This window comes from Hyperolius riggenbachi, chromosome 3 (assembly GCF_040937935.1).
Source record: "Hyperolius riggenbachi isolate aHypRig1 chromosome 3, aHypRig1.pri, whole genome shotgun sequence".
NCBI lineage: Eukaryota > Metazoa > Chordata > Amphibia > Anura > Hyperoliidae > Hyperolius > Hyperolius riggenbachi.
The window spans coordinates 183,600,286-183,613,248 of NC_090648.1; the positions used below are offsets into that span (position 1 = coordinate 183,600,286).

Sequence of the window (12,963 nt, forward strand, 5' to 3'; positions counted from 1 at the left end):
AATAAGGTTACGGTGGGTGTTAGGCGTTAGTATTAGCATAATTCCAGATTTACTACTATTGAGGATATATATCTGTAAAATTACCGATATTCTACTAACAGCATTTCCTCACACTACCATTTTACCAGGCGCCCCTTTTAAGTGTTTAACAGTATTAGGCCAATAAAATCCACTTCATGCTTGGCTATTTTCAAGATTCATATAATGCGCATGCAAACTAAATTGTTAACATCTCTAGTGCTGAGGTTCTGCCAATGTTCTAGGTAGGTGAGCAGTTGAATTGCCACAGTCTGGGCACAATGCCACCTAAAAAGAAGCAGGGAAGTACATGTAAGTCCAGAAAGTCTTGTAAAAAGCCATTTTCTGGTAAGCAGATACACTCCAGCTATGTAACACGTTGATGTATGAATTTGGCGCAGTTTGTATTCAGGGCAAAAATTGACTAGTTAAAAAAGAATACAAATGCATTTCATCGGTCAAATTTATACAAATCACAAAGTCATTAATTTGGAAATGCATTTATTTTCTACTAATAAGTGTTTATTTATACCTACAATGTATGTTCCACCTCTGAAGTACTTTTTATTATTATTTAAAAAAAAACTATAAATCAAACAACAAAGAAATATAGTGCTGAAATAAAGAGACAGTGTGGTGTAAAAATAGTATTTTGCCCAAGAATGGTGGCGTTGTACACAAGATGTTACTTTATTTTCTCTTTTGGTAACCCAAGCAGCAAGAAGAAGTAATTACTTGACAGCTTCCATGCAGAACATACACCTAAAACGACGCGCCCCCTTCTCTGTACTACATCTCCCAATACGCATTTCGGCAAGCGTTTCTACACCGTTGTCATGGTGGCTATGGGTTACGCGCAATATGTCTTGCCTCGGCGCTCCCTGCGTCATCGGGTGCAACTGTAAATTACTTCCTCCCTAAACAACAAGACTTGACCTCTCCGTTCCGGAAAGAAAATAATTTGACGGACGCAAAGGATCGTGGGAGTCCACTGGCTCCAGTTCCTCGGCCAAGATGTCTGACATGGAGGATGACTTCATGTGCGATGATGAGGAAGATTATGATTTGGTAAGTGATAAGCAGCTGCAGATGAAAGTGACTCGTCCGAAGCATCTCATGCTGGCGGTATTTCTTGTGTGTGCGCAGCTGTAGCCGGAGGTGGGGAACTGTGTTGGCGGGACACTGAGCAGATCTCTCCTTCCCCTTCAGTATAAGACAGGTGGAAACATAACGGGCTGCAATGTTCTCGTTCTGGTCGGTCACCCCCTCACTAGCTGTGACAGCAAGATGGCGGTGCGGGGTGTAGGAGGCCCACCTCCAGAGCCCAGCTGTGCAGCGTGTCCCATAGGCCTCAGGAAAACTCTTATCACTTGCATAACCTCGTGTTTGTTGTGTCATGTAGGAAGGTGCAGAAGGGCTTAAGCTTTACTACCTGGCAGTGCCCAGTTTACTTCCTGGTGTGTAGGAGTCCACCTTAGTCTTCCGGTCTCTTCAATCACCCAACAGTTTGCACAGGAGACATCCATAGATTTCCTGTCATTTTCGTCCCCACGTATCTGCACTAGAGACAATCACTACCTTTTTGTCATCAAATGTTTACACAAAAGGGCACAACAAATTTCCTTTACATTTACATCGCCAAGAGTATCTTTGTGTCACTTCCATCATATAAAGTGTCTGCACAGGGGGCCACCTGCCTCTTGCTGTCACTTTCATCACCAAGTGTCTGTGCTGCAGGAGGCCACCTGCATCTTCCTGTCACTTCCTTCACCAAGTGTCTGTGCAGGAGGCAACCTGCAGCTTCCTGTCACTTTTTTTGTCACCAAGTGTCTGTGCAGGAGGCAACCTGCAGCTTCCTGTCACTTTTGTCACCAAGGGCCTGATTCACAAAGCGGTGCAAAGTGTTTGCACGCCTGTGAAAAGCCCTTTAGTGATAAAATGAAACTCGTGCGAAATTCCCGCATGCAAAGTTTTGCGCGCGCAATCGTGCGGCGCACGGTGCAGTGTGCGCGATGCGCCCAATAAACCCTATGGGCGCTGCTTGCGCGCGGGACTTTGCGCGTGATAAAGAGCACAAAGCGGTGCTAACTCAGCGGTACAAAGGTTATCACGCCTAAAGTCATTTAGGCGTGATAACTGAGTTATCACCGCTTTGTGAATCAGGCCCCAAGTGTCTGTGCAGGAGGCCACTTGCATTTTCCAGTCACTTCTGTCACAAAGTGTCTGTGCAAGAGACCCCAGGATCTGTCCCTTTTATCATCAAGTATCTGCACAGGATGCCCCCAGGACCTGTAATTTTCTTAACCAAATCTCTGCACAGGAGGCTGCCTGCATTTCCTGTCACTTACATCACAAAGTGTCTGCACAGGAGACCACTTGCATCTTCCTGTCACTTCCATCACCAAGTGTCTGCACAGGAGGCCTCCACCATCTTCTTGTCACTTCTATCACCAAGTAAATGCACAGGAGGCCACTTGCATCTTCCTGTCCCTTCCATCATGAAGTGTCTGTGCAGGAGGCCACTTGCATCTTCCTGTAACTTCCAACCCCGTGTGACTGCCCAGGAGGCTACCTGCATCTTCCTGTCACTTCAGTCAAGTGTCTGTGCAGGAGGCCACCAGCGTGCTGTAACTTCTGTCACCACTGCACAGTAGGCTACCGCCAACTTCCTATCTTGTCTGCCACCAAGTATCTTCACGGGAGATGACTTCTAGCTTCTAATTTCCATTACTACATATCTGTGCATGAGGCACTGTGCCTACCAAGTGTTTGTACAAGAGAACACAAGCTTCCTGCCCATCACCAAGTATTTCCACAGATGCCCAGCACTAACTTCTCATCACTTCCATTTGGAAGTGTCTGCATATGAGGTTTAGAGCACCTCCTGGCACTTCCATCACTAAGTGGCTGCACAGGAAGGCACAGCTAGCTTCCTATCACTTGTATATTGAAATGTCTGCACAGGAGGTTACCACTAGCTTATTCTCCCTCCCAGTTTTATTTTTACACAGTATTGCTTCTTTCTAATTTAGTAATTGTGCAGGTAACCTACAGATTTCTGGTGTTTTTTCACAACTTTTATTTTATATAACCGTCTCCCAGATTTTTTGCACCTCTGCTTTAATTTACTACTGCAAAAGCCAAATAGCATATGTCTGAGGAAAAAAAACCTGAAGTGAAAATATACTAATAAGATAAACAATTGTATCTATAGTCATAATACTAAATATTGCTGTACTTCCCTGGAATCCCATAGTGGTTTTTTTTTTGTGTGTGTGTTTGTTTTATATAAGAGTTGAAAATCTAAATTTATAGTTTTGACTGTCTTGGGTACTTAAAGGGACTCCGAGCAGTGCAGAAACTATGGAAAGATGCATATCATTTTAAAGCTCTCTTTCTCCTCTTTCCAATGATATATGAACCGCTGCCCTACGTCTTTTAGTTTTCGCTATTTTCGCGATTGAAATTGCCGCGACCGCGATTTCGATCGCGAAAATAGAGAAAACTAAAAGGTGTAGGGCAACGATTTAGGTGTCGTCAGAAAGAGGAGAAAGAGAGCTTTAAAATGATATCCATCAAGCCATAGTTATATTGTATTACACAGGACGACACTTTCCCCAGTGTCAGCAGCTCCATTCTGCTGAATGCAGCTGCTGACTTTGACAAAAAGTCGCCCTGTGTAATACAATATAACTATGGCTTGATGGATATCATTTTAAAGCTCTCTTTCTCCTCTTTCTGACGACACCTACATCGTTGCCCTACGCCTTTTAGTTTTCTCTATTTTCGCGATCGAAATCGCGGCCGCGGCAATTTCAATCGCGAAAATAGCGAAAACTAAAAGGCGTAGGGTGGCGGTTTATATATCATTGGAAAGAGGAGAAAGAGAGCTTTAAAATGATGTGCATCTTTCCATAGTTTCTGCACTGCTCGGAGTCCCTTTAAGTGTAGTTTTTTTTTCCTAACACAGAAATCTTGAACTATTCAACTCAGTTGTGTTTTTGCCCCCTGCACCACAGACTTTTGCATACTCAGCTTTATCGGCGAGAGCTGCCAAATTTACAAACAGATTATAATAATAGAAGACTGGATGAGAACATCAATATCTTTGTCTCTCAGTGTCAAAGACCTGTCATGGTCATATAGGAATAGGCACATGCAAAGTGCTAGGGTCCATTGAGGTTGTTGGTATAATGCTGGCAGGGTGGCAGACACTTTGTCACATCTTTCCCTGGAGAATGTGGTTTGGGATTTTAGGCATGAAGGATTGCGGAGTGTTTCCACTGTGTGAAAGAGTTGAGCTGCTATGCTCTTGGTCGTAGATATTTTGTGTGAGATAGTCATATTTATTTTTTTTTTTTTTTATTTTTTTATTTTTTTTTTTTTTTTTTTGTTCTTGTTTATTGCTTCTTGGTATTGTTTGAGTTGATGTACTAGGCTGGATTTATGCTCCTCAGACTCCAATTTGTGCCACTGTCTTTATCGTCTGCACCCTTTCTTTTTTACATCCATAATTGTTTTGCCAAGTCAATTACCTTTCTAGTTTTTGGCTGTTGATTTGATATACCATGGGGCATTATTGTATGTTTTGTATACCATATTTTTGTACTAGGTGAGTGTTAAGGTCCATAGGACTATGGAGCATATTTGCAAAAATCCAGCTTGGCAGTTACGCTTTCTGAGTTATTCAGGGGACAGTATCTTGATTGTTTCCTTATGCTGGGCATACAAGGGTCGTTTTTTTGTTATCAATCGAGCCGCTGATGGCTCGATTGATAATATTCGATGTGTCCGTTGACCCGCCGGATTGATTCCGCGCTCTATACACGTGGGCGGACAATAGCGGAAAATGGATCGTGTATGCCCAGCATTAGAATGCTGCTTGATAGGGTGATGTTCAATAGAAAACTGTAATATGTGATGGTCTGACCATACCACTGGGGTTACCATCATGGTGCTATTGTTCATCCCCATGTGAAACAGTAAGGGCTCATTCACACTAAGGGCGTTTTTGCCCTTTTTTCAAGCGCAGGCGATTTTCAAAATCGCCCATAATAAAACGCTTGTGCAATGAATCTCTATGAGAAGGTTCATATCGGCGCGTTTTGCCCGTACCATTTTTGGGCGTTTTTTGCTATAAAGGAAGGTATAGGAAAAACGCGAAACGCTCACAACATCGCTTTGTGCAGTGATTGCGTGAACCTTTTTAAGAATAAATTGTATTTATTAATTTCCAGGTCAAAGAGTTCAGTTTCTGACTTGCGTCTGGGAGTGATTTAAAAAAATGCTCTGGAAAAGAGCTTTTACCTGAAGCGCAACGGAGCGCCGGGAGGGGCACAAACGCAAAATGCTTGCATTTTCTATTTTAGGTGTGAATGAGGCCTAAATCTAGGGTATATCATCTTTTGTGGGTAACAGATTTTACAACTTGTGTAAAGCCTAGTCCGCTCATGCAGTTTACTAGTTAATTTGCATCTTGTGATAGATTGTCATGAGCCCAGACGTTGAGGTTACCAAGGATAATCCATCTTGGATAAGACAGTGTCAGTGTGGCCAGTAGTTCTAGGTATTCCTCTAGGAAGGGGCTTAGCATCTCCAGGGAGACGGTAAACCACTGAAATTTTGATGCCTTTTCCAGTTGAGAACTGGGCACCTATATAATTAAAGGGCTTTGTTGGGCCAACATTCAGAGCTCTGAGCTGCAGGGTTGTTTTACCAAGAATTGGTACCCCCTCCCCCCCTCCTCTGCGGTCTCATCTTACCTCACTTAAGACAGAGTAATTGTTTGGAATGGTTGCTTCAAGAATGAGACCTGCATTCGTAATAAAATTATAATGTCTGTATGTAGCTTAACCACTTAACGACTGCCCACTGCACAGGGGCGGTCAGAAAGTGGATGCCGCAAGGACCAGCTCATGCCCAGAAGCGACGGTCCTTGTAGGGGCATGGGCGGCGCGATCGCGTCATTCGTGGCGCGATCGACCGCCGGGGACTGGCTCCGCCCACCTCGCGCTGTAACCCGCCGTCCGTTCGGAAGCGCCGGCGGGTTACTAGCACCCGGATCGCCGCATACAAAGTGTATAATACACTTTGTAATGTATACAAAGTGTATTATACAGGCTGCCTCCTGCCCTGGTGGTCCCAGTGTCCGAGGGACCACCAGGGCAGGCTGCAGCCACCCTAGTCTGCACCCAAGCACACTTATTCCCCCCCCCCCCCCGCCCCTGATCGCCCACAGCACCCCCCAGACCACTGTTTGCACCCAATCACCCCCCTAAACACCCATCAATCACTCCCTGTCACTATCTGTCAACGCTATTTTTTTTAATTCCCTAAACTGCCCCCTGCTCCCTCCTGATCACCCCCCCCCCCCCTGTGTACTGTATGCATCTATCCCCCTGATCACCTGTCAATCACCCATCAATCACCGCCTGTCACTGCCACCCATCAATCAGCCCCTAACCTACCCCTTGCGGGCAATCTGATCACCCACCCACACCAATAGATCGCCCGCAGATCCAACGTCAGATCACCTCCCAAGTGCAGTGTTTACATCTGTTCTCTACCCTAAACACCCACTAATTACCCATCAATCACCCCCTGTCACTGCTACCTATCAGATTAGACCCCTATCTGCCCCTAGGGCACTCAATCACCCGCCCACACCCTCAGACCCCAGCCCTGATCACCTCGCCAGTGCATTGCTTGCATCTATTCCCTCCTCTAATCACACCTTGAGACACCCATCAAGCACCTCCTGTCACCCCCTAGCACACCTACCCATCAGATCACGCCCTAATTTGCCCCATGTGGGCTCCTGATCACTCGGCCAAACCCTCAGATCCCCCTCAGACCCCCTTCCGATCACCTCCCCAGTGCATTGATTGCATCTATTTTCCCCTCTAATCACCCCCTGAGACACCCATCAATCACCTCCTGTCACCCCCCCCCCCCCCCCCCCCCAGCACTCCTATCCATCAGATCAGGCCCAATACACCCTGTCATCTAAAAGGCCACCGTGCTTATGACCGGTTCCACAAAATTCGCCCCCTCATAGACCACCTGTCATCAAAATTTGCAGATGCTTATAACCCTGAACAGTCATTTTGAGACATTTGGTTTCCAGACTACTCACGGTTTTGGGCCCGTAAAATGCCAGGGCGGTATAGGAACCCCACAAGTGACCCCATTTTAGAAAAAAAGACACCCCAAGGTATTCTGTTAGGTGTATGACAAGTTCATAGATTTTATTTTTTTGTCAAAAGTTAGCGGAAATTGATTTTTATCGTTTTTTTTCCACAAAGTGTCATTTTTCACTAACTTGTGACAAAAAATAAAATCTTCTATGAACTCGCCATACACCTAATGGAATACCTTGGGGTGTCTTCTTTCTAAAATGGGGTCACTTGTGGGGTTCCTATACTGCCCTGGCATTTTAGGGGCCCTAAACCGTGAGGAGTAGTCTAGAAAGCAAATGCCTCAAAATGACCTAAGAATAGGACGTTGGGCACCTTAGCGCACCTAGACTGCAAAAAAGTGTCACATGTGGTACCGCCATACTCAGGAAAAGTAGTATAATGTGTTTTGGGGTGTATTTTTACACATACCCATGCTGGGTGGGAGAAATCTCTCTGTAAATGGACAATTGTGTGTAAAAAAAATCAAACAATTATCATTTACAGAGCTATTTCTCCCACCCAGCATGGGGAGGTGTAAAAATACACCCTAAAACACATTATACTACTTCTCTTGAGTACGGCGGTACCACGTGTGGCACTTTTTTACACCCCAAGTGCACTAAGGGGCCCAAAGTCCAATGAGTACCTTTAGGATTTCACAGGTCATTTTGCAACATTTGGTTTCAAGACTACTCCTCACGGTTTAGGGCCCCTAAAATACCAGGGCAGTATAGGAACCCCACAAATGACCCCATTCTAGAAAGAAGACACCCAAAGGTATTCCGTTAGGAGTATGGTGAGTTCATAGATTTTATTTTTTTGTCACAAGTTAGCGGAAAATGACACTTTGTGGAAAAAAAACAATTAAAATCAATTTCCGCTAACTTGTGACAAAAAAATAAAATCTTCTATGAACTCACCATACTCCTAACGGAATACCTTGGGGTGTCTTCTTTCTAAAATGGGGTCATCAGTGGGGTTCCTATACTGCCCTGGCATTTTAGGGGCCCTAAACCTTAAGGAGTAGTCTTGAAACAAAAATGACCTGTGAAATCCTAAAGGTACTCATTGGACTTTGGGCCCCTTAGCGCAGTTAGGGTGCAAGAAAGTGCCACACATGTGGTATCGCCGTACTCAGGAGAAGTAGTATAATGTGTTTTGGGGTGTATATTTACACATACCCATGCTGAGTGGGAGAAATGTCTCTGTAAATGGACAATTGTGTGTAAAAAAAAAAAAATAAATCAAAAAATTGTCATTTACAGAGCTATTTCTCCCACCCAGCATGGGTATGTGTAAAAATACACCCCAAAACACATTATACTACTTCTCCTGAGTATGGCAATACCACATGTGTGGCACTTTTTTGCAGCCTAACTGCGCTAAGGGGTCCAAAGTCCAATGAGCACCTTTAGGCTTTACAGGGGTGCTTACAATTTAGCACCCCCCAAAATGTCAGGACAGTAAACACCCCATAAATGATCCCATTTTGGAAAGTAGACACTTCAAGGTATTCAGAGAGGGGCATGGTGAGTCCGTGGCAGATTTCATTTTTTATTTTTTTTTTGTCGCAAGTTAGAAGAAATGGAAACTTTTTTTTTTGTTTTTGTTTTTTTTGTCACAAAGTGTCATTTTCCGCTTACTTGTGACAAAAAATAATATCTTCTATGAACTCACTATGCCTCTCAGTGAATACTTTGGAATGTCTTCTTTCCAAAAAGGGGTCATTTGGGGGGTATTTATACTATCCTGGAATTCTAGCCCCTCATGAAACATGTCAGGTGGTCAGAAAAGTCAGAGATGCTGGAAAATGGGAAAATTCGCTTTCTGCACCATAGTTTGTAAACGCTATAACTTTTACCCAAACCAATAAATATAGGCTGAATGGGTTTTCTTTTCATTAAAAACATGTTTGTCCACATTTTTGGTGCTGCATGTATACAGAAATTTTACTTTATTTGAAAAATGCCAGCACAGAAAGTTAAAAAAATCATTTTTTTGACAAAATTCATGTCTTTTTTGATGAATATAATAAAAAGTAAAAATCGCAGCAGCATTAAAATTGCACCAAAAGAAAGCTGTATTAGTGACAAGAAAAGGAGCCAAAATTCATTTAGGTGGTAGGTTGTATGAGCGAGCAATAAACCGTGAAAGCTGCAGTGGTCTGAATGGAAAAAAAGTGCCTGGTCCTTAAGGGGGGTAAAGCCCACGGTCCTCAAGTGGTTAAAGGGAGTTGTAACATCCAAAAATAAAAAATTGCCTAACAATAGTGCCCCAATTGTATAGATAAACCCCTTTGTTTCTAAGGAAATAAAGAAGCCCAGCACTCCCAGTGTATTGTTTAATTTTCGCAGATAGAAGCTGACGTTTCGGGACTCGCATGTCCCTTTTTCAGGGCATAATAGGTCTATCCAACAATATCTAGAACAAACAATAATACTGCAATTAGTGGATGGGCACTAAATAACACAAAGGGCTTGATTCACAAAGCAGTGCTAAGTGTTAGCACGCTTGTGATGAGCCCCTTTGGGCGTGATAATTAACACTCGTGCGCAAAGTCCCGCGTGCAAAGCGCGCACGAAACGTCGCTTCGCGGTGCGACTTTAACAACGCACCTGATGCCCCTATGAAGTCGCATGGGGTGCGATTTTTAACGTCGCATTATGCGCCATTAAAGTCGCACCCCATGCGACCTTATAAGGGCATGGGGTGTGTCGTTAAAGTCGCACCACGATGCAACGTTTCTTGCACGCAAGACTTGGCGTGCGATCAGGTGTACACAGTGGTGCTAACCCAGTTAGTGCTATAGTTATCACGCCTAAAAGTTTTTAGGCGTGCTAACTGGGTTAGCACCGCATTGTGAATCAAGCCCAAAGTGTTGCTGCTGGAGATGCGCACACCCACGTGACAACTGCTATAAATTACAGAGACTGGGAAAGATAATGCAACGAATGTCAATACCTGTAAGGAGTCGGAAGTGCTATACTCTGTAGTATAACTACCAAAAGCAGAGAAAACAGCTTATCCAATCAATCAAACAGAAAATCAAAACATAGCTTTCAGAGCAAGGAAGACAAAAATAACAAGTCAAATAACCCCTCCATATCGCTTGACAGCTCCCTAAACCAGCGTAACCAAGTATTCCTAAGGGGCATTTATATCACTGTCCTAACCTAGTTAATGTCCCAAAAATCCCCAAAAAGTTTGCTTCAGTTTCATGGACCAGTGTGGCATTCATGCGTTTTTTTTTAAGAGATTATATACATTTGTTTTATGATCTGCACCATTTGGAATTCCAATCTCATCTATTACAAGCATTTAGTACATATTTGCCTTTTTTGACCATCTTAAGCCGCATCTACACGCGTAGATGCGGCCGCGATGCTCCTTATCAATCGAGCCGCTGATGCGGCTCGATTGATAAGATCCGACAGGACAGATCTTGCTTCCGCCGATTCCCTGCTCGCTCCCCGCTAGGGGACAATGGCAGGGAATCGAGCGGAAGATGCGCGGCGCGGGGACGAGCGGGAATCGAGCGGGTATTGATGCACGCGCGGGGATGCGGCAGGCAAACGGAAGAGGCGATCCGGCGGCTAATTGAGCCGCCGGATCGCTGCAATGTCCCATAGTGTAGATGGGGCTATAAAGTTGCAAGTCCCTTGTCTGTATGTGAAAGCACTGACAGTCATTCACTCAGGGTAAGCTGGATAGCGTACTGGTAAGGCTGTTGCCTTTGACCAGGGTACGAATCCCGGCTCAAGCCAATACGTAAAACAGGAGTCTTTGAGTAAGACTACCTAATGATCCATGTCGAGCGCCCTAAGTGGCTGTTGCTGTCATTGCAGATATTGAAGCAAACGGCCACTATTTCCAGGCTCTGCTCCTTTCACTCTAGGCGAGGAGCTTTGCCCAGAAAAAAACTTTTAGCCATGATCACTGTACAGAGACCAAGCAGAGAGCCTGAGCTCACTTTTCCGCTTCTGTGCATTTTTTAGCAATGCATATCAGTCTGTAACATTGATGTGTTGCTGAAAAATGCATAGAAGCATGTCAGTGTGCTCAGGCCCAAAAGGTCAATTTGTCAATTTTCTTGCCATTCGATTTCATCCTTGTATTGGATTGGGGAGAATAGATTATGTTCCATTGTGCTTGAACGTTGAATATTGGCTAATAGCGGTTTGAATCAACCAGTTTACTCATTTGGACACGATAGAAACTATCGGTCGATCGTGAAGGAATCGGCTACTGATCACATGATTTTAATCGGCACAGAATCCATTTTTGGTTTCAGAGCATGGAGGCACAACATCGTTAAGCTCAATTAGTGAAGGAGAATCGCATAGGATCTATCGCAGTGTATGGGTCACTAGTCGAGCGAATTTCAATCAACTACACAGTTGCTTATTGCCCAATAGTCGACCGCTGAATCGCTCGTAGGAAAATTGAAAATTGAGTAATGTATGGGCACCTTTAGTCGCCAGTACATGAAGGTTCTGTGATCGTTAAATCTGGCGGGGAGGAGGTTATTACATGGTTTTCATTGACTTAAAATTTTGCTATTACACGGTAATAAATGTAATACTCCTTCTATAAAAATGAAAGTGGTGATTTATCTGTCTGTTTCTGTGCATACAGGAATACTCAGAAGACAGTAACTCTGAGCCCAATGTTGATTTGGAAAACCAGTACTATAACTCCAAAGCATTAAAGGAAGATGATCCCAAAGGAGCCCTCTGCAGTTTTCAAAAGGTGAGACTGTCTGTTGGCTTAAAGCTAAGTACACACAATGGTTATCGCCCATTAGGGATTGGGAAATGATTCCTTGGGCGACAATTCAAGAAATGATGCTGTATAGACACAATCCTAGCCTTGAGACTAGCAGCGTGTTTTGTTGCTATGGAGGGGGGCAGAGGGCCGACAATCGGTACACGACAGATCGGTCGTTCTAGAGGGTTTAAATTAGCATTGTGATCAATTGCTGATTTATATTTCCTAGCTGCCAGGTTATGGGTTTTGGCATTGAAAACACAAAATTCCATAGAGTTTTCAAGGTCAAGAAGTGAGAGAAAATCTCTGTGATGGGTAATCAGACAGCAAAATAAACACATTTACATAATTCAAAACTAAAAAGAAAATTTGTGAAGATGAGCTTTAAATGAGTGGTGTATTTGTCAGGGCTGTGGAGTCCGAGTCGAGGAGTCGGAGTCGGGGCAATTTTGGACACCCGGAGTCGGAGTCGTGGTTTCAGAAACTGAGGGGTCTGAGTTGGAGTCGGAAGATTTTTGTACCGACTCCACAGCCCTGGTATTTGTAATCTATAATCTGAACATTTGTCTAGCGCTTTTCTCCTGTTGGACTCAGCGCTCAAGAGCTGCAGCCACTGGGACGCGCTCAAGAGGCAACCCTACAGTGTTAGGGAGTCTTGCCTTGAACTCCTTACTGAATAGGTACTGACCCCAGGATTTGAACCCTGGCCTCCCATGTCAAAGGCAGAGCCCTTAACCAGTACACTATCCAGACTGCTACACTATCCAGCCACTTGTACTTAATGGGCTTAAAGGGACCCAGAGCACAGTAATAAAATTAAAATCTGGACTTACCTGGGGCTTCTTCCAGCCCCCCGTAACCCACGAGGTCTCCTGGCATCCTCTGGGTCCCTTCCACGGCTCCGGTAATCTTGCTGAAGTTGCACGTGTACCGCGTCATCATGCTGGTCAGCGTCCTGTGCGGTGCAGTCTTTAGAGGACCATACATGCGTTGGGTACGG

At 44.3% G+C, this 12,963-nt stretch overlaps 1 protein-coding gene across 1 annotated transcript in view; it reads left to right on the forward strand.

Moving 5' to 3' along the window:
• The first annotated feature begins 912 nt into the window (after window positions 1-912).
• COPS2 (COP9 signalosome subunit 2) overlaps window positions 913-12,963 on the forward strand; it is a 68,341-nt gene continuing 56,290 nt past the window's right edge. Inside the window, exons 1-2 of the mRNA XM_068275417.1 lie at window positions 913-1,086; window positions 11,832-11,945. Of these exons, the coding sequence (XP_068131518.1) occupies window positions 1,033-1,086; window positions 11,832-11,945 (168 nt within the window). The 5' untranslated portion in view covers window positions 913-1,032. The remainder of the gene's footprint in view (window positions 1,087-11,831; window positions 11,946-12,963) is intronic.